This window comes from Tupaia chinensis, unplaced genomic scaffold (genome assembly GCF_000334495.1).
Source record: "Tupaia chinensis unplaced genomic scaffold, TupChi_1.0 Scaffold000255_1, whole genome shotgun sequence".
Taxonomy (NCBI): Eukaryota; Metazoa; Chordata; class Mammalia; order Scandentia; family Tupaiidae; genus Tupaia; species Tupaia belangeri.
The window spans coordinates 1,316,429-1,338,461 of NW_006159735.1; the positions used below are offsets into that span (position 1 = coordinate 1,316,429).

Genomic DNA, 22,033 nt, shown 5'->3' on the forward strand with positions numbered 1-22,033 from the left:
ACATGTCCTAGCAGAAAGGCTCTTCTGGGAAGAATAACTTCACCCAGGAGAGAGAGAGAGAGAAAGAGAGAGAGAGAGAGAAAAGCAATACCAAAAATTTACACTTTATAAAAACCAGAAGACTGTTTTACAAACATATAAATTATTTTTATTTACAAAGCCATGTTACAAAAAAAAAAAAAAGCAAAAAAAAAAACAAACCAAAAAAACCAAAACAAAACAAAGAAAATACAGTCGCTCACTGGAGACTATTTCCAGACCTGGTGCTGAACCATGGCTGTATCGATAGATACATGTTTGTTCTCTCCTTTTAAAACCGTAAGCCATAGTATGGACTATTTACACCGACTTTAGACATTTATTCTGCTTACAATATCACAGGCATGGAATGAATTCTATCTGATAGTGCTAATACATAAAGGTGCGGGACAAAGGAGGAAAATACTTAGTGTTACAAAATATGGATCGTAGAAAAGAAACCCACTCCACGAGTGTGGCGTTTGTTTAGAATGATTGGACATGCTTTCTTCAAAATTCTGCTGGAAAAGTTTCTAAAATCGGTAGTAGGAAAGGACAAGTGGGCAGGTGCAAATTCTCGTCTGTGCAACAACAGTTATTTAATATTCCCCATGACTGACCAGCTACGTAAAACCCACAGAGTTTTGTTAAAGTGCCATGGGCCTACAGCATAACAAAATATAAGGTGTAAATAGAAAATTTCTTTTTTTTTCCTTTTTGAAAACAAGAGTTCACTGAGAATCAGCAATAATAGAATATGCCGTATAAACTATTCTCTACAAAGTTGATCAGCGTTATTTACAATTGGTACATTGATACAAAAGAAGGCATACAAGTTATCCAAGTTGCTTTTTTTTTCTTTCCTTTTCTTTTCCTTTTCTTTTTTAAATTAATTTTTATGGCTGACAGGTCTATGCATTGCGTTAGGCTTAACAACCAGAGCTTTCGAGCCTCTATGGCTGGCGACGAGTCAGAAGATCTTCAGGCAAATAAAGGTGTGTGCAGTCAAGGGGCTGAGTGGGGCGTGTGGAACAGAAAGACCCAAAGGATATTACCCTTTTTAAATGCTCTGTAGTCTGGTCCAGTTTAATTCCATTAAAACAAACTAAAAAAACTCAAAAACCAAAAAACCCTTTTATTTGCATTCCATGTTTCAATCTGCGAGTTTTTTTTTTTTTTTTAATACATCATTACAAAGTAAACCTGTGGGTGATTGCGAAGGAAGAAATACTGTGGGTTTTCCCTTTTTGCTCAGTTTTCCAGAAATGTCCTCACCTCGGTCACAGCCAGTTTCTCAACCAAGTAAGCAGCATTCGGTGAGGAGCCTCTTTATTCCAGCTTCCAATTCAAGAAATAGAGAGCTAAAATGTTTAAACCAAATGGATTGCTCCTTTAGTCCCTGTTGAAACATTATTTCTCAGAAGCAGCCACTTAATCTCTCAACCTTTGTTTTCCCTCTGTGAGCATAAGAGTTTGTAAATCAGAGGGTTATTTTGTTGCTGAGATTTGTTTTGTTTTTACTCCTGCAAGTTTTACAACTCAAAATAAATTATATATATATAAAAAAAACAGACTTCTAAAACCAAACGAGACAAAAATTGTGCAAAAATAACAAAGATATGTACATACTTTTCAGTCAGGAGAAATGTACAATAAAAACATAATTCAAAGAACATTTAAAAAATATAAACATTGCTAAAACTTTCCTAAGTTTCATATTGTTTCTGAAACTATTCTGGTCAGTTAGCTCTGTAATATAGTAAAACATAAATTATTACAAAATTAACACTATAAAAATTTACTTTAAGAATATCTTCTAAACTTTTTTTTCCCAAAGGGTCTAACCTTATTTATAATTTCTTAAACATTTATAAGTCTTAAAATCTGCCTTAACATTTTTTTAAAAGAAAAAGTAACAATTGTCCCTTCAACTTGCAGTCTCTTTTTCCCAAGACGTAAATAAACCAGCATATAAGTGCACTTTTAACACTGTAGAAATAAAAATGAAATCATCCAAATATCCTGGTACTTAATATCAACTCCTGATTTCTTAAAAACATCCTCATATTCTATTTAAAAAATGGAATAATCCTATAAGAAACACTGTCAGTGCAATTCCATTGATGCAAACCACTCTGTTGGCCTCCCGTCTGTCTTTCCGGATTCCCATGGTGGTGAAAGGTAACAGTAGTCTGATCTTTGGGTTGGGGGAATGGGAAACAGAAGGAAAATAGGATGGGGATGAAGGCTGTGCCCAGTCGTGAAACTTGCATTCATTTCTGATTTAGGATGGAGCAAAACCTCCTGTGCTTCTGCTCCATATCGTTTGCCAAGATACACGATTAGAAACATGGAACATCTATTTTATATCGTGAATCTCTTTCCTGCTTAGGATTTCCTAGTAGAGCTCTGGTCTTGCTGTTTCTTTCAAAACTCCCGTGTGCAGTTTTATAGCTGTAGGGCTCCAGCTTCTCTTTGCAGGTTCTTCCAATGGCTCTTCTTCGCTCAGTGGTGCTCATCCTTACCACTCCTTCCTGGGGTGGCTGTCTGAATTGGGGCATCTGGTAACGCAGTGCAAGCTGATCTATGGGTGTCCTGATCTTGCTGGGTCTCTGTGGTCCAGGGCTCAGGGGTAGGTGGAATGCTAGTATTTATCCTCACAGGGGGGTTTGTACATAACCCTCCACTGAAACTTTCCCTGGGGGACCCTTTCTAGCCCTGGAAGGCAGCGGCTGTGGTCACCATGGCTCCTCATGGAGTGGCTTTCTGGGTTCTGGGTTCCATGGCTTTTTCCTTGAATTTCTCCCTCTCTGGCTCACTCAGCTTTGGACACTTGCATACTGTACCCTGAAAGTGATTCTGCAGAGTGGATTCCTAACGAGCTCAGACCAAGACAGTCACCCATTTCCACCATCTTCTGAGGGATTTTACCCTTCACCCTTGGTCTGTTTCCACTTTCCCAGGTCTGTCCCAGCGCTGACACATCCTTTCTGAGCTGGATAGTGGTATTGAGTAGGCCACATCCATAGTTGGCTGCCCTTCTCAATTCTGTCCCTAGCACTCAGCTCCCGTGGTGGTGGGCTGCAGAAACCTCATGAGGACACCGCCTCCACCCCCTCCCCTCCCCAGCTCTCTGCTCCCTAAGCACAGGCTCCTCAGGAGGGGAGCTGGTGAGAGCCAGCTCTTCCTGATGGCCAGTGGTGACACGGGGAGTGGCAGGTGGGAAGTTGGAAGGGATGAGTGGGAGAGGACATGGAAGGAGAAGAGCTTTGCATGTACTCGGGGTCAAGAGCTTCCGATGGTGCCAACCTGGAACTGACATTCTGCAACCTTTGCTCTCTTGGCTGGAGGAAAATCACGGTGTAACAGCAGTGTCAGGAGCTGGTGGGGGGGACCCCAAATTTGGAAGAATGTATAGATGTGGCAAATGAAAGACAATGGAAACAAAACACTGGTATTGTTTTCTGTAAATCTCAAATTCACGTTCTTTTGCCTTTTTCTTTTTCTGCAAAACTAAAAATTGGTCAATTAAAAAAAAAACACAAAAAACCAAAAAACAAACAAACAAACAAAAAAAAAAAACAAAAAGGGCCAGAGCCACAGGCAGGGCACAGGAAACAGAGTTTTCCCCATGGCCCATTCCCTCCCTCCTCCTTCTGCCATGGCCTCCTGGGTTGGGATCAGGTGGCCAGGAATGGGTTTGGAAGCGGCTTCATAGTCTTGTTATGGAAGAGTCCTTATCCTGCCCGCTCTGTTTGTGTTCTTCTAGGAAAGAAAAGAAAAACTTGTTTCAAAACCATACACTTGGGATTACCCACAAGAATTCAAGGATAGGGCTTCAGTTTCCTCATCTATAGTAGAAAGGACTATATCCCACCTCCTGAAGAGGACAAAGGGCAGCTGTAACAAGCAAATGAGGTGATCGATATAAAGGTCTTCATATATGGGGGCTGGCAGGTGGCGTGGTGGTTAAGGGTGCTGGACTTCCACATGGCCGACTGTGGTACGAGTCCTGGGGCTGGCGGCTTGCTTTCTCACTTTCCCACTCCATTGTTTGCTCTCGCTCTCTCTCTTTTACTCTCTCCTTCTCTGGCCAAATTAAAATAAAGTTAAATAAAATAATTCTTTAAAAAATTATTTAAAGAACAAAAAGGTCTTCACATATGTAAGATAGTCACAAAGCTCCTAGCCATAGAGAATAACACAGGGACAAATGCCGTGGATCATTCCTCTCCGGAGAGACCACTAGAATAACTGACGTCTTCATTTATTCCTCTTTTAGGTCTCCTTTTCTTACATCATCTACGGATGACAGAGTGACGGAAGCAGTATAATGTCAGGTTAAACTCAGGGGCTTTGGAGATAGAGATTTGGGGTTCACATTGCTTTTTGTCCAGCCATCTTCATCTCTACCCTGTGTATAACGAGCTAGCTACTGTTATTATTATTATTATTATTTTGGAGAGGATTCTGCTATAGGGCCTGTGCGCTCGCCAGAAAGACAGAGAGATACAGAGAGATAGAAAGCGAGAAATCATCCCCCAGGTGGGATGGCCATGCCGCAATCCCTTTTCCTCAACCCTCCTCTCAGGATCTTGGGCATGCACGCACACGCGCCCGGTGCGAGTTTAAACCACCAGGTCCAGGACTTGAACTGTGGTCAGCTACATGGGAGTTCAGCAACATAGCCATTACGCTAACTACTGGTCCCAGCTACTGTTATTATTACATTTGCTATGGCTGGCTGCCAGCATTTCAGGTTCCTAGCAGGTATGCCCTGAGCTGTGGGCACACACTCACCATGCATAGCAAGGGTGAAAGTGTGGCCTCCGGGTGCCTCAGCAACCTCCACAGAGGCCCCAGAGGCAGAGACCGACTGCCTGAGCACAATCATAGTTCCCTGTCCACACTAGCACAGAAATGGCTCCAGAGACTCAGAATAGCAGGGAGACCCTTCTTGATCTGGGGATGTGAAATCTTTTCTCCCCAAATCTTCTCCCAACTCTATCCAAGATTATGGGAAAGTCCACAAGGGCAAAACACAGACAAACACATTGCTATATGGTGGCTAGAAAATGCACACCATGTAATACAGATGTATATGCGTATTCCTATACATATTCCAGTCAAGTAGAATAGGCACCACGCACTCTCTAGCCTCCCTGCTCTTCCTCAGACACGCATACACACTCCATCGAGAAACTCATTTTCTCATTGGGCTCATGCACTGGCTTCACTCCTCAAATTGATAAAAACTGCTTAGTCTACCCTGAACATTCCCACTAGGAAACCACATTCTGAAGGTATGAGGTTGGTGTAAAAGCAATTGCGGTTTTGGTCTGTGGATATTAAATTAGTATAATAGGCTCAGACATATCTTTATTAATCAAAATAGGAATCATTACAATCAACACATTTTTGCCAGTGTGAAGTAAATTAGTTTATTCTTGTAGCATAAAAATCTGTGCTTTGGGATTGGATGAACCCTTGGAAAGCATCTTCTGTGTCCTGCTGGTTGTGGAAGGGTTTTCCTTGCCAAAAAAAAAAAAAAGGTTGAGATGCTTGAAGAAGTGGTAGTTGGGAGGCCAGCAAGTGGTATGTTGGTTAAGGCACTGGACTCCCACATGGCTGACTGTGGTTCAAATCCCAGATCCCGGACTTGGTGGCTTGCTTTCTCTCTTTCCCGCTCTCTGTCTCTCGCTGGTCAAATTAAAAAACAGTAACAACAAATGGAATCAAATAAATAAGTAAATAAATATTTAAGAAAAAAACTAAAAAGGACCAGCAGAAGGTGTAATGGTTGTGTCACTGGACTCCCACATAGTCGATTGCAGTTCAAGTCCCAGACCCGGTGGCTTAAAAGTCATGCTAAGTGCGTGTGCGTGCCATGCCTAAAATCCTGAGAGGAAAATGGAGGAGAAGGGATTGTGACATGGCCATCTCCCCTGCAGGGGGTGATTTCTCACTTTCTGTCTCTGGCAAGTGCACGTGCCCTAGAGCAAAAATATCCCTAAGAAAATAAGGTGGTAGCCAGATGGCGAGAGGTCAGGCTGTGGTGGATGAGACAAAACTTTGTAGCCCAATTTGTCCAACTTTTGAAGTGTTGGTTGTGTGACATGTGGTCCGGCTTGTCGTGGAGAAGAATTGGGCCCTTTCTGCTAATCAATGCCGGCATTGCAGTATCAGTGCATCTCATCGTTATGCTGAGCATACTTCTCAGATGGAAGGGTTTTGCCAGGATTCAGAAAGCTGTAGTGGATCAGACCCCATCAGACCATGACTTGTACCAAACTTTTTTTGGTACAAATTTGGCTTTGGGAAATGTTTTGGAGCTTCTTATTGGTCTGACCACTAAGCTGGTCATGCTGGTTGTTGTTTAAAATCCACTTTTCATTGCACGTCACAATCTAATTGAGAAATGGTATGTTGTTGTTAAGTAGACTAAAAGAAAATGACACTTCAAAAAGATGATTTTTTGATTTTTGATCAGCTCCTGAGGCACCCACTTATCAAGCTTTTTCACCTTTCCAATTTGCTAAATGACCATAGGATAGTTGACATTGAGTTCTTTGGCAACTTAAGTAGGAAGAGGATCAGCTTCAACGACTGGTCTCAATTGGTCATTGTCAACTTCTGATGGCTGGTCACTACACTCCTCATCTTCAAGGCCCTTGTCTCCTTTGCAAAACTTCTTGAACCACTACTGCACTGTACGTTCATCCGCAGTTCCTGGGCCAAATACGTTGCTCATGTTTTGAGTTGTCTCTGCTGTCTTATGACCCATTTTGAACTCGAATAAGAAAATTGATCGAATTTGCATTTTGTCTAACATCCTTTCCACACTCTACAAGAAATATAAATTGAACAGCAAGTAATAAGTCATTAGCAAAAAATATCAAGTGAGAAATGTGCATTAAAACAATGTATAAGAGGGGCTGGCAGGTGGCGTGGTGGCTAACGCGGGAGGACTCCCACATGGCTGACCATGTTTCGAGTCCCAGAACTGGCAGCTTGCTTTCTCAATTTCCTTCTCTCTCTCTGTCTCTCTCTGGTCAACTTCAAAAACATAAAATAAAATAATGACAGCGAATAGAATGAAATAAGATAATTCTTTAAAAAATGTATTACTCCATTTATTTAAGAATGGATTCCAATATCAAATGGCAAATTTCAGCAACGCAGAACTGCAATTACTCTTACACCAACTTCACCTTTGAGAAAGCCCTGATCGATCTAGGCTGTGGGCAAGGCCCTTTAGTCAACATGTCACTCTATCAAATTTTCAAACCAGTCATAGGAGGCATCGATTCTGCCATTTAACGGATGGAAAAACGGAGACTGAGACATCTGCTGCCCAAGATTATAGAGCTGACAGTAATCATCGCTAACACGCATGTGCTTGCTGTGTGCCAGGCATTTCCAGAGGCTTTACACGGATGCACTAATATCACAAGCAGTGACGATAGGGACAGTTACTAACTCCATTTTATAAACAGGAAACGTAAACACAGAGAAGTTGAGAAACCTGCCCAGAGGCGCTCAGCTAACAAATGGGAGGCATAGGTTTGGAAGCCAGCTAGCCATGCACGTTGCTGGAGGTGAGATGTAAACCAGGGTCTGGCCTGGACAGCGATGCCCTGTTGAGGACCCTAAGCATTTTGTCCCTTGTAACTTACCTGTCGGCTGTGTCCTGGGCTGGATATGCTTGAAGGACTGGATTGTGACAAAGCTAGGCTGCTATTTTTCCCAACCTGAAAGACACCAGTGAAGCCCCACTCAGACACACAAGCCCATCTGGGAAAGGCCCACCGATACCACACGTTGCCAGGGAAAGGACAGGGGGCTGCAAACACCGAGCCCCCTTCCCTCGCATCCACAGGAAAATGGCATTTCTGTCTTAAGTGGCAGAGAAAAGGAAGGTATTTCAGAGAGTGCCCAGAGGATTCCCTTCTCCTTCCTAGAGGAAAACTGGAATGGGAGTACTCTTGAATTCTACTCCCCATGGACAGACAGAAGTCCCAGGGGTGAGGACCATGCCATTTGTTGGAAACCTAGTCCTTCCTGGGACTGCTTCTCCAGCAGAAGTCCAGCTTTCCCACTGGGGGTCAGGGGTCACGCAAGCTCACCCGCCTCTGACTCTCAGCCCAGACCCATCCCGTTTCTGGCCCAGACCTCTATAAACCATCTGTGGAGAAAATGTCTGGGTCTTTTCGGGATCAGATTCCCTAGCCAGGAGACACAGGATACACCCTGCTGTTCTTCAGGAAAATAGTGCTGGGCTTCCCCTTTCAGTGGAGAGGCGGGCATTGGGGTGTGGCCCTTGGGCTCTTCCCCTTCTCCTGTGACTGTCCTGGGCATGAAGTGGGCTGGGTTCTCAGGACTGGTGCCAATACTACTCCTGTGTCCCCATCTCTCGTTTGCAAAGACAGCTCCTGCCTTGGGTCAATAAACAACTCAGTCTCTACAAGAATGGTCTTTGGATGCTGGCCTTCCATTTGCAGCTTTGCTTTTCTTCAGTTTAATGCCCTTGTGGCCAGTCCTGGCCTTGCACCTACCAGATGCAATTAAATGGCTCCCTGGGCTGTTTCCAAAGCACAGGTTTATCTAGGACTTCTTGACTTCAGGCTTTGCTCCTCCAGTCGCCTACCAGAATCAGCATGGATCCCTCAGGCTTTGCTTTTCCCCAATACTTCCAATCCCTGAAGAAAGCCTCTTCTCGATGGCCTGGTGAAAAGCACTGAGGTATCGCTGCACTCAAGAGCCAATTCTGACTAGACCAAAGCAGCAGCTGCTAAATGAGTCCCTTTCCCTCACTCCCCTCCTGAAGAACACTGGGGGGCGGGGGGGGGCGGGCCTGCTTTTTCACCACTGGTGCTGGGTGATTCATCGTGTTGGCCTAGCCCTTCAGATGGTCCTGCAGACCAAAGAATCCCAGAGCAACATCTACCCAACACAGAAGCACTCCCTTAATGGTATGGAGGCAAAGCATCCCAACTCCGAGCCACATCCTGGGGTTCACATCCCAGCCCTACTGTTTTCTGACTGTGTGACTTTGGGGAGCTTGCTTAATCCTCCTGCACTTTGGACTTCGTCTGTAAAATAGGGGCAATGGCAGGGCTCATAGATCGAAGTGCTCGAATAGCACCCATCACAGAAGTGTCGGTCTAGCAGCCTCGCTGTTCAGGTGTGGCCTGCAAAGCAGGGCAGGGGCGGAGCTGCCTGGGCGTTAGGAAATGAACTCCGAGGTCCAAGCCCAGGGTCGCTGACTCAGACTCTCCATGAAATGGAGTTCTGAGGTCTCAGATTCGTGCACACACGCATGTTTGAGGAGTCCTGGTTCTTTGGCCTCTACCCTGAGACCTGGAGGTGACGGCCCACCAGCAGCAGAGTCTTCAGGTGGGGCCCTATCAATGCTTACCTCCAACTCCTGTACTGGGCGGGGGGGAGGGGGAGGGGCAGAAAGGGCAACTCCTGTACTGGGCGGGGGGGCGGGGGAGGGTCAGAATGGTGCCCCGGCTCTAGCGGGAAGACCTGCCCCCTTCCTCTCACCTTGGCAGACCTAGGATCCCAAACTCGCTTTTTCCCATGTGTTTACTTATGTCTGCAGTGGCTTCAGGGTGTGCACTTCGTGAGGTTTTACTGAGTCTCATACGCGGTGACAGAAAACATCAAAATGTCTTTGTCACGGCTGCCTTCCATCTCTCAAAACCCCCATCCCTAGACGGGGCTGGGCCGAGGGTTTGGCTCACTTGTTTCTGGGGTCATGAACCTTGGCTGCTGCTAAGGCCTTTGCACACACACCCAGGCGGCCTGCCCACCCCTGCTCACCCATCTGTGCTGGAGGTGGGGGCTGGCTCTCCCAGGGAGCTTTCCAGCCAGAGGAGGAAGACTAGACTTGGGCATGGGAACAGAGCTGGAAGCTGGGTGGGGAAGCCACATGGATTCCTCTTGGACTGAACCACATCCCCCAGCTTCCTCACCACGCACACTCCCATTTGTCCAGAGGCAGCAGGCCCTTCCCTGACAGCTGGCGTAAGCTGCAGTCTCCTTCCAGGAAGGAAAGCTATGTTCGGAGGACGGGCGTTGAAACAGCTCAGTTTGGTCAAGTGAGAACAATGACCCGGGGGCTGGGCAGCACAGCTACCTCTGCCCAGGTGGGACCCAGGTCATCATCTAACTTGCCTGGGCCTCTGGCTCTTCCTCAAGGGATTCCAACATACCAGATCAAACTTCTTAGCCACAGAGCTCTTTAATGAAACCGTCCTCAATCCTCAGATATGAAATAGAAGTGGAGTGGGGAACTCAGAATCTCTCTGCGCCTCGGTTTCCTCATCTGTAAAGTGGGGATCACGATCGGACCAGCGCCCTGGGTTGTCAGGAGGACCCAGTGAGGTACTATTGGCGAAGGGCTTAGAACAGTGCCTGTTGCACAGTGACGGTCGTACAAAGTAGCCACTCCATAAACTGCTTTCAAAGCAGAGGGGAATGGCCTATGGGAACGGCGAGGAAAGGAGCAGTCCCATTCGCATTACCTGTCTGAACCACCTGGCTAAGCAGGTAGCTCCCCCTACCCCCCCGGGGCCAATAAAGGCAGTGCCAGGAGGTCCCTTACCTGCCGAGAGGAGGTGCTGTTAACGGGATCGGGCACCGGTGCAAGAAGGCCGGGTGGGTTCTTTTTGTGAACGCTATTCATACCAGGCATTTTAGTGATTTTACAGGCTTTGCTACTAGAACTTGAGTTCTTACGCTTTTTTCCTTCTGATTTGTCAAAAGAGAGGGGCAGAGAAGACACGGCATTGTGTGAGGCCAGAGAGAGGTCCCCTGCGTGGAGCGCAAGGGAGGGCACAGAGAGGGGACAGGAGTCGCTGCTGCCACCCACCGCGCCCACCTGTCTCACTAGGTCCGCGGGACCGCCGGGCAGCAAGGTCCGTCCTGAGGGCTCCAGTTTGGCACTGAGTGGGCTCATCCCATTGTTTGAGTTGTGCACAGAAAGGCTGTGATAGGGAGGGGCCGCCTGATAGGAGTTCAACGCGGAACTGGCATTCAGAACACAGTTCTTTTTGTGGGGCCCTGACAATGGAGACGAGAGGGAAGTCTGCAAGGACAAGGAGGAGGAGGAGGAGGAGGAAGAGGAGGAGGAGGAAGGCGAAGACTGCGGCTTCCTCTTTTTGTTACTTGGAGACCCGTCGCTGCGGGCAGCCAGGTCTTTGACTTTTGAGGATTTGCTGGTTTTGGTTTTGGATGGCTTGTGGGATGGGGAAGGGATGACGGCTGGTATCGGGGACACGGCGGATGGGGCCTTGAAGGTTGAGTCCATGATGCTGAGGGTTGCGGCCACATGAGGGAAAGCTGTGGTGTGGGACATGAGGACGCGTGGGTCCGGCGATGCCACAAAAGCTGCGTCTGAGAGCATGGCTGATGTCATTATGTAAGAAGAGGTGAGTCTCGAGCTGATGGGAGCTGAAGGCAGATACACAGCACTGGGGTTGCTGAAAGGCTGCAAAACGGATGCTGGAACGGGGGTGGTGATGTGGGCTGCTGGCGAGGGCATGGGGCTATCTGCCGCAGGAGGGATCTTCCTAAACACGGGAGAGAGTGAGAGAGAAACAGTGAGACGTCGGGTCGGCACCGCCCCGCAGGCTCGATCACGTTTGCGCGTCAGGGCTACAGCGAACACCCGGCAGGCAGCACCAGACTATGGAGAATGAAGCCTTGAAGGATGGTAAAATCTGAAGCATGGCCCTTCCTGATGGTGCCCCCATTGCAACATCCAGCAGCCTATTTTTAAATCACTTTCAGGTTTTCAGATCCTTTCCTGCAGGCTGGGCTACTAGAGAGCGGCTGATTTGGGTTCATGAATAAAAGGCAAATGTTGTTTAGAATATAAATTTCCCCAGCAGTATTACCCCACATGCACTTTTTTTTTTTTCTTTTTTGGGGGGACAGTGATAAAGGTGGTTTTTAATTAGAAGTGGTCACTTCACTTTCAGCCCTGGCTTGAAGTTAGAAGGACATGTCTGACAGAGCTTCCCACTGCCCCTTGCAGCCTCTGCCTAGGGACTTTCAGGGCTTCCAGCCCTGTCTACTCTTGGCCGAGGGCAATGCAGAAACTCCTCCCAGGCCAGCACCCTCCTGCCTCGCTGTCTGCAGCCTCTGGTTTACTCCACACAGAGGCCTCTCTGCATTAGCTGTGACGACTGCTCCTGGGGACACAGCCATGGAGGGCTGGGGCTTGTGAAAGGACACAGACGTCAAGCTGCCCAAACCCAGGACAGATTTTACTACTGATTCACCCCACCCCTACCTTAGCCCTCACACGGGGGAGCTGGAATGGGAGTGCCCTTCCGCAGGTCTTCCTGTCCCTGTGTTAGGAAAAAGTGCAGGGATCCTTGTGTCTAGAGAAGGGCATCAGGATCTCTAGCTTGAAGTTAACTAGTTCAGAAGGTAACTGCAGGAAACGGTCAGGAGAACACACAGATGGAGGAGGGGAAGGCCACTGTTTTCATCTTCAGTCTTCCTGGAGCTTGGAGCAGGGCTGCGAACAAACTCCCTGGGGCCCAGGCCAGCAGTCCCCTCCTGGAGCTTCCTTGCAAACCCAGTGTTTGACTTGTGCTGGAAATGGCCTCCACTCCCTGTCTATGGCCTGGGTTGATGCTGTTGCCATTCTGGGGCTGGGAAAGAGGCACAGTGGCTGTGCAGTCATTTGTCCCCAATTTTGCAGAAAAAGGATACTGATCTTAGGAGTCAAGCAAATGTTTTCAGGAGAATCTTTTACACCCCTGCCCCATCTCCTTTTACCTGAGCTCACCAGTTAGGAAGTAGCTTTCCTCCCCTTCCCTCTTTTCTTTGATCATTACCAGAGGGCATGTGAGCTTGCCAGATAAAGACAGAGAGAAAGAGAGAGGGAGAGGGAAAAAGCACCCCCCAATGGGGCATGATCATCCTGCAATTCCTTCTCCTCCATTTGTCCAACCTGTTGGTATTTTAGGCAAGCCTGATGTGTTTTTCAAGCTTCCTGGGCTGGGATTTGAACTGTGTCGTTGGCCGTGTGGAATCTAGCTTCTTTAACCACTAGGCTCCAGGGCTTGGCCCTGGCTCTCCTTCGAGAGGAGCACTTGAAGCTAGGCAGTCAGGCCTGGAACACGGTGTAAGACAAGGCCTCACGGGGTCACTCCCCTCCCCAGCTGTAGCATCAGACTAGGTGCCAGTGACCTGTGGAATGAGGCCCTGCTGGAGGTAAACAGCTCTAGCATTCCTCTCTCTGAAGACCTCCTTTTGCCTGTACTTTGGTGGGACCTGTGATTTCCATCTTTGGGTGGAATCCTGAATACAGAAGCACAGTGTCCTTGAACATGTCAGGCCAGGGAGATCAAACGTGAGAGGAAAACGTTGCCTAACTCACGGCAGCCATGATGGTGTTTGAGAATTTACTTTCTCTTGAGCTTAAAGAATGTAGAAGACCCTGTCTGCACTAAACAAGGTGCTCCCCAAATACTTGTTGCAATGAATGAATGAGTGAATGAATGGATGGATGAGTGGGAGGTGGATGGGTGAGCAGGTGAGTTTTCAGCAGCAACATAACCGTACTGTCAGGGACTGTGCATGCTGGGCCAGGACTCCCACCTAATCAGACCGGGAACATCTACACACAGCCTTGGAACTGTCTGGCACTGGATGACCCCTTCTCAGTAGGGCTGGGGAGGGTGAGGCGTCAGCAAACCTTCCCACTGTCTTTGCTGTCTTGCTATGTTACCACCAGGGTCCCACCCAATCTTCCCTTGACTCCACTTTCTTTATGGGCTAAAGTCTAAGTAGAAATACTTGCAGGCAAAGGCTTGCTAGTTATGAGTTACAAATGCCAGATGTTTCATTTAGGGAGGACCCCAAAGGATGACCTGAAATGGGATCCACTTTTAAGGTCCCAGTGTACAGCTTCCCACGAACTAGTAGAAATTCATGCTTCCATGTAGGCTGACAAGCACTGCCGAAGACCGAAATCTTACCTAGCTGACCCTCAGGATTGGGAGGGGTGCTCTTTGGGGGCATACTCTCTACCCCTCCTTTTTCTTCCCTCTGCGGGCAGATGGTACAGGAAGAGGCAGCACAAGGGCCATTTGGGAGCTCGCTGTCCTTGGGAACCCCTCCCCCATGCTAAATGGTTTATGTGTTTTTCTAGGTGCCAAATGGCCGCGGGTCACAGCACTGCTGGGCTGTGGCCTGGACTAGGCTTTGCACACTGGCCTAGGGAAGTCCCATACAAAAGCCCACGGATGCGGATCGATTACGGACAGTGCCCATCCTCCCCTGCCGGCTGGCATGGAGCTCCAGATGCTGACCTGGCTGAAAGAGAATACTGTGTTGGCGTCTCCTGATGCAGAGTTAAATGCTTGTTAAAGAAAAAAGAGTCTTGGCCGTTCCTTTTCTTCCTAATGTCTTCCACGCCCCCATCGGCTGCCATCCCTCCAGGTTCGGGCCCGTCGGGGCCTGGGGTTTGGGCAGCGAGGTTGAGAGGGCAGCGGGGTGCTACGCTCTCCAGAGTTGACACCCAGGCAGCCCCAATGTTGCTCAGTGACAGCAGATTGGTTAGGCAAGTCCTGAACAGGGGGGAGGGACCTGATGCCCTGTGGCTCGGGCTTCTGTGCCTGAGGAGGAAAGGAATATGGAGCTTGAGCGGACAGGACACCAGGGCGAGAGATACAGATCAACACATTCCTTGCACGTGTCTGGCTTCAGGCTTCCATAACACAGGAGAGCAGAGAGCTGCAACGGTAGCTAGGGTGGACTGCCATTTGAGGGGAACAAGTGCAGAGGATAAATCAAGTCACAGAACACGGTAATCCCTTACATTGCATCAATCGGCCATTGTTTCGTTTGTTTTACATTTTTGCCATAGGGTGTGTGAGCTTGCCAGAGAGAGACAGAGAGAGGGAAAGTGAGAAATCATCCCCCAGGGAGGATGCCCATGCCTCAATCCCTTCTTTTCCATTCTCCTCCCAGGATTTTGGGCATGCATACATACACACCCAGAGTGACTTTTCAAGCCACCAGGTCCGGGACTTGAACCATACTTGGGCATGTGAGAGTCCATTTGCTGGCCCCAGCCACTGTTATGAATGGACCCAAGTAGATATCAAGGGGGCCCTGCAGACACACAGGCAGTCACTTCTAAGCTTCTTTTGTGGCCCCTTCCTACCTCATGTTAAATGTCAACACTAGTCCTAAGTCCACTGTGACGACTGGGAGCACACAGGGAGTGGCTTTTCCTAGGAAGTCTAGAAGCTCTTTGGGCGTCTAGTGCAAAGGGGCTGAAATGCCATAGCTGCCTGGGACAGGGGTACGTTTTGATTTAAACTCCTCCCTCCCACTTTTTTTTTTTTTTTGGAGAGGTTTTCGCTATAGGGCGCGTGCGCTTGCCAGACAGACAGAGAGAGACAGAGAGACAGAAAGCGAGAAATCACCCCCCAGAGGGGATGGTCACGCCGCAATCCCTTCTCCTCTCCTCTCGGGATCTTGGGCACGCACGTGCCCGACGTGAGTTTTAAGCCACCGGTCCAGTACGTGAACTAAGCCACCGGGTCCAGTACGTGAACTGTACGCGAACTGCGGTCGACTATGTGGGAGTCCAGCGACATAGCCATTACACTAACTGCTGGTTCCCCTCCCTCCCACTTTTCAGGAAATGCCATCCTTGCCTCTCCTGGGCCTTCTTGGATAGGGTGGGGTCTCAGTTGTGGCCTTCCTGGACCACCTGGGCCCAGACCAATATGAACCATGGTTCTAATAGGTTATGATCTCTGGAGAGCTCACCTTTCTAAGTGGGGGGTGGGTATACCCAGTGGCTGGTCTGACATCATCGAGTGGTCTGTGCAGTGGTGTGAGGGGGGCGAAGCTTGCTATCCCTTCATCATAGCATTCTACCAAATCAAGGCTTCTTCTCTTTTTATGAACCCCCTGTCAAAACGTAAGTATAGTGAAAAGTGTTGGAGAACAAAAGGGCCTGAGAGAAATGAAACCTGAGTGAATGTTCATCTCCTAGGGAGATGGGAAAGACCAGACAAACTCAACCAACTTTTTTTTTTTTTTTAGAAAGATTTTTGCTATAGGGCATGTGTGCTCGCCAGAGAGACAGAAAGAGACAGAGACGACAAGCGAGAAATCACCCCCCCCCAGGAGATGGCCACACCACAGTGCCTTCTCCTCCATCCTCCTCTCAGGATCTTGGGCACACATGCACATGCACCCAGCATGAGTTTTAAGCTGCCGGGTCCAGGACTCGAGCCATGGTCGACTATGTGGGAGTCCAGCAATGTAACCCTTACGCCATCTGCTGGTCCCTCAGCCAACTTAACACTGCCCAGGACTTGCCTGCTGGCGACTGTGTGTAATTCTTCACAGGACAGCAAACAACCAGAAATTGGTTGATAACCCTTATGAAACCTTTAGTAGCGATATTAGAGCATTAACAGTATAAACAGAAGCATGATCTTAATATCGTTAGATGCTCTCAGTTGTAATAGAAAGGCCCTTTTACCACTGTTAAATAAGCAAAACCTTGGGTAATAGTTTCATTTAGTTTTGAAGGTTATTGACCCAGAAATGATTTCCAAAGAAGACAACACATACGACTCACCCTACGTGCTTCTAAAAAACCATGTTTTGAGATAAGGTCCTACAAAACGCTGACGGCAAACCATCACATGTCTAAGAACTAATCACGAATCCCGATTTCCGGATTATCTTCTTTTATGAAAAGCCAACCGCTGGCATTTATTTAGAAGGTTAGGATTCAGAGAATTGTGGGGCAGCTCTGAACTGAAATTGCACGAAAACCGCTCACTTACTTCCACATCTGTGAATTCAAGTGTTTCTCTACCATGGAGTTTAGTGCGAATCGAAAACGATCCCATCTTCTATCAAACACATAGTACCCTCGTCCCATGAGGCGACTCCCGAATGAGCAAAACTGTGAGGAAAAAAACATTTTAATTTTGATTACAGGTTAATAAGCTAATATAAACCATACAGAGAAAAATAACATTTGCATAAAAACACACAGGGGCACCATTTTACTCAAAACAAAGAAGCAAATGCTACAGAAGCCAAAAATATTTCTGTGGTGCTGTAGTCTGAGCTCTAGACTTCCTGCAGAACCTCGCATTATCATTCAACAATAGCTACATTCAATTTTCAGTGACATTCAGGGTTATATTCTCTACTCCTGGGACTGAGCCAGCGTTTTAGGTTCAAAAACAAACCACCACCAGCAGCAGCCAGGGTGATTTTTCAGCACCATCTGTTCATCCTATCATCCATCTTCTCAAGAAACTCAGGGGCTCCCTGCTTTTCCTCATAGTAATGGAAACTGCCTCTTCTGGTGTTCTGGGTCACACCTTTCCCAGCCGAAGACAAGAGTCATTTCACTTCCAACCAGGCTAAGCGCCTTCCTTTCCCAGCTCTGACCTCATCTCCACCTCCCATCTGTCCCACCTCGCAGGCTGCCCTGGGACACATCACCACCTCTGAGCTTTTGCTCAAGCTGTTCCCTCTGCCTGCTGTCTCCTTCTCTCTTCTCCTCTTCAATCCTGACCCTCCCCTCTCTCGGTTCTCTAATCAAGATTCTCCTTTCCAGTGGCCCCCATCTGATCAGTCTTCCCACTGTGCACCCCTGCACGCCTACGGCACGCTCTGGTACAGCTCACCTTGGAGTCACACATGGCTGTCCCCCATTGTGCGTGTTAGGCTTATGTACCTCTTCCTCCTCTTCCACCCTATAGGATAGTAGCGATTTGGGCTAAAGACTGGATTAGGGAGACAAGGTCCTACAAAATGCTGAAGGCAAACCATCACATTGAAACCATGAACTAGAAAGGCCAGGGGGTGGCACAGTGGTAGTGCAAGGACCTGCATGGCAAAGAACGGTCCTGAGTTCGGGTCCCGGGTTCTCTCTGAGCAGGCTGTGTGCACACAGGTGCCTGTGATCCAGGCTAGCTGAGATCAGTGTTGGATCATGGCACCAAAACCGTGCCGTGTCTGTCTCTCTGACTCTGTCTCTCACGGAAGAAAGAATTAACCAAAAACGAAAACTCAGAACACACAAACATGAAATGTGGGTACCAGATGTTTAATAAATACCACTTGATTATGATGTTAGGACATCCGGAAGGCCAGGAGACAGCACTGCAAGAAGTGGCCTCTAAGAAGGTGACATTTGTTGAGAGCTCAGGCGAGTCTGCAAATGACTCTATAATTCAAATGCAGCGTCTCCCCCTTCCTCCAGGCTCTCAGCAGCTCCCTGGCCTCCATCCCAGACACAGCGCTGGATTGGCACTCATTCCACAAACCCGTCCTGGAGCCAGCCTTTGGAACAGTTCTCAGGAGAAAAACGCTAAGACCTTCCTTTTGTTCTGATTCTGCTTGTGTTTTGAGGATTTTGCATTAAAATCTTGCCACCATCAAAGGTAGTTCTGTTGCTGAAAAACACTTTTTTGCACCTTCATATTAAGTGCTTACTGAGCACGTAAGAAAACACACAAAGAGAATTCTCCAACGTGGAAGCTGGTCCCTAGCAGCATGCAGGAGCTATTCCAGGTCTAGACATCAGTTCTTCCTTCTTCCTAATTGCTAAAGATGCACTGAGCGAGCATTTATTACAAAACATGATTCCATGTTTCAATTAGCCATAAGAGAAAGAAAAACGAGAAAAAACAATTCCATGGCCTCTCCATTGAAATCAGCCAAACATTAAGGCCACACCAATGTGCCATGTCTGGAGTTTAGTTAATCCACTGCAGCCTGGCAGCTCACCACTTCTTGGACAAATGACTTGATGAACAGAGATGGCCTTCTGGGAGAGCCTCATGTCTTCTTCTTCTTCTTTTTTTTTTTTAAGAAGTTTTTGCTATAGAGCGCATACGCTCGCCAGAAAGACAGAGACAGAGAGATAGAAAGTGAGAAATCACCCCCTGGGGGGATGGCCATGCTGCAATCCCTTCTCCTCCATTCTCCTCTTGGGATCTTGGGCACCCATGCACATGTGCCCGGTGTGAGTTTAAGTCACTGGGTCCAGTACACGAACCGTGGTCAACTACATGGGTCCGGGACACGAACCATGGTCGACTACATGGGAGTCCAGTGACATAGCCATTACGCTACCTGCTGGTCCTGAGCCTTGTGTCTTTTTCAGATTCAGGAAATGGAGGAACCTTTTTGTCTTTGCTACCTGAGATTCTAGTTCCACACTGATGCAAGGCTTTGTGGCCCTGGGAGGAGGCTGTCTGCCTTTGGTGTGTATTACCTCAGTGGCGCTGTGGATCCTCACTGTGCTGGCCTCGGTGGCAGAGCCAGTGGTTGCCGGCCCCGTCAGCTGCCGCCCACTCCCCCTCACTCTGTCCTGTCCATGCTAGAAATCTGATATCTGGTGTGGAGCAGTAAGTAGGAATGGTGGGTCTCCTCCCAGACACTCAGCATAAATCATGACTGGTTTCAACCCTGTGTTATCGGAATCCCTTCCTTCTGTGCCACTGTTCAGTCTCAGGGTGGGCATATGACCCACGTCTAGTAGATAGAAGGGAACATCTGCTAGGGGCTTATAGGAAGATTTTCTTTCCTAACATAAGACTCGTTTTCCATTTGTCCCTTCCCATCCTGCGTGGAATGCTGCTGGGTGCAGAAGTGACATAGGAACTGTAGCAGACACACTGAGACGTTCATGAGAGGTGAAGAGAGTCGCAGAGATTGTCCCTCAGCTCCACGACCTCAGGGGAACGCTGAGCCAAGCTTGGAAGCACTGGATGGCATGTATGTGAGGTAACAAGGCGCGCTCCGTGCAGGCGCCGTATGACTTGAGTTTTCATCGCTGGCCGGCCAAGGCACTCTGCACATCCCTGACTCCTTCCCTACTAGCCAAGAGGCAAAGTTTCAGGCTGGGGAGCCACAGGTAACTCCCCTGGAAACAGGCAGAGAATCTGGCCTTCATTCTTCATGCAGAGAGAAGACAGGAAGGACTCACTTTATCTTGCTACAGGGTCGGTTTTACTCACATTGAGACCAGCCCTGAGATCCAGAGGCAGTCAGAGCTAATCCTGCAGGGCACAGGCTGGCACCAGAGCAAACCTCCATGGAGCCTTGTGTTCCAGGCCCCCCTGCCTTCGGCTCTGTGATGGCAGCACCAGGCATTCCTTCTCAAGTGCTAGCACGGCGAACACAAACAAGGCTCCGGCTGAGGCCTCCTAGCTCCCACCTCGTTTTAATGACCTTCTGAGCTGTTTAAGCGGATTCATTCAAGGAGTTGGGAAGTGCCCTTTTCGTCATCAGCAATCACACTGACATGAAAGAGGCTTCCTCCTTCACACACACACACACACATACACACACACTCAGTTCCCGTGCCATATGGTCCCACTATTAACAGTCGAACTCAGAACACCAGTGAGGGTTGGCACCTGACATAGCGCTAAGATAGCGGTTTCTAGAGCTGGTGACCCAGGCTAACTCTGCACATCAGAGGCTCCATTTTCATAGGCAAGGCCAGAAGGTCAGCTCCCCCGTCTACTCATCTGAAGTCTATTTCTCAAGCAGTCTCTCTTCAAGAACGACCATATATAATTCAGGTGCTTAAAGGATGCCAATCAGCTGGCAGCTCTTCCCATTCCTTCTGTGAGTTCCTGGGATATTTCTAAGGCAATCATTCAACCCCAGAGCAAGCCTTTTCCTAAAGCACCACACTGGCAGCCTCTCTTTAGCAATACACGTCTCTGGTGTGGTCACCCGGGTACCTGCAAAAAAGAGGGGAAAAGCATGTGCAAGGGACAGCAAGAGGCCTACCGCGAGAGGTCTGGGGTGGTGCGTGGAGAACTGACAGTCTAACTTCTCGGACTCGTCTGCTCCGTCCATCTCCCCTTCATCACTGGACAATCGACTTGCGAGGTCACCTCCAACTGGGGGCACAGGAGGCTCTGGTGCGTAGCCACTGTGATTTGAAGACGTGCTGCTGCTTATGCTATTTGCAGATGATGGCCTACAGGAAAGAGGGGACCAAGACAGAATAAGCATTTCTGAGGTCAGAAGAGCTGCCCAGCTTCATGTGCTCAGAAAGCAGCCTGGTTAGTCCTGCCAATACTTCAGGGAGGATGGCTCTGCACAGGAGAAAATGAAGCTGAAGGGTTAGCGGTGACCAGCTCTCTACAGTGCCCCAGCAGGGTTAGGTTGTGCCTGCTCACTGCCTCTGGGCCAGAATCACGTACAGAGGCACCAGGAAAGGCCCAACAGTGTCAGCACAATGCAAAATCCTAAAACCCGTCTTCCTGGAATTCAGTTACAACTATTCATCCTTTTCCATGTACGTTGGACTGGCCACATAGTTGCCTCCCTTTGAACGTGGGGCCTAACAGCATCAGCAACCAGGTAAACAAAATCAGACCAATCAACAAAATATCGGTAATGGAGCACAGTCCTTGAAATACTGTTTTTGCCACTAACCTAGGACCGTTTGAAATTGTTATCATACTGGCACAGAAGAAGGTTTTCCCAGTGATGGGCCACTAATCCTTTACCCCAAAGCCATGCCTGTTTCTTATTTTGTTTTTTCTTTTTCTTTTTTAGTTTGCTATAGGGTATATGATCTTACATGTGTATGTGAGAAAGAAAGAGATAGGGAGGGAAAGTGAAAAAGCATCCCCCCCAGGGGGGAGGGCCATTCTCCTCTTGGGATTTTGGGCATGCACGCACATGTACCGTGTGTGTTTCTCAAGTTGCTGGGTCTAGGCTTGTACCGCACAGTAGACTGTGTGGGACCTACCATCTTAACCTCTGGTCCCATGTTTCTTACTTTTTTTTTCTCCTTTAAAAAATTATTTGTTGGGAACCAGCAGTTAGCGTAATGGCTGTGTCGCTGGACTCCCACGTAGTCGACCACAGTTCGTGTCCCGGACCCGGTGGCTTAAAACTCACGCCGGGCGCGTGTGCATGCGTGCCCAAGATCCCGAGAGGAGAATGGAGGAGAAGGGATTGCGGTGTG

The 22,033-nt window shown here is 48.2% G+C and overlaps 1 protein-coding gene across 10 annotated transcripts in view; it reads right to left on the reverse strand.

The window, feature by feature from the left end:
• Window positions 1-421: 421 nt before the first annotated feature.
• Window positions 422-22,033, reverse strand: part of ATXN7L1 (ataxin 7 like 1) — a 67,659-nt gene continuing 46,047 nt past the window's right edge. The window contains exons 5-10 of one of the 10 annotated variants that reach the window (XM_027772126.1): window positions 20,842-21,034; window positions 16,860-16,981; window positions 14,355-14,660; window positions 10,907-11,597; window positions 7,695-7,769; window positions 422-3,783 (exon numbers count right to left, since the gene is read on the reverse strand). In XM_027772126.1, coding sequence (XP_027627927.1) covers window positions 3,742-3,783; window positions 7,695-7,769; window positions 10,907-11,597; window positions 14,355-14,660; window positions 16,860-16,981; window positions 20,842-21,034 — 1,429 coding nt within the window. In that variant the 3' untranslated portion in view covers window positions 422-3,741. Of the gene's footprint in view, window positions 3,784-5,929; window positions 6,863-7,694; window positions 7,770-10,248; window positions 10,352-10,630; window positions 11,598-14,354; window positions 14,661-16,859; window positions 16,982-20,841; window positions 21,035-22,033 lie in introns of those variants that run through there. The other 9 variants (XM_006149166.3, XM_027772125.1, XM_014588041.2 and 6 more) reach the window with 9 other exon arrangements.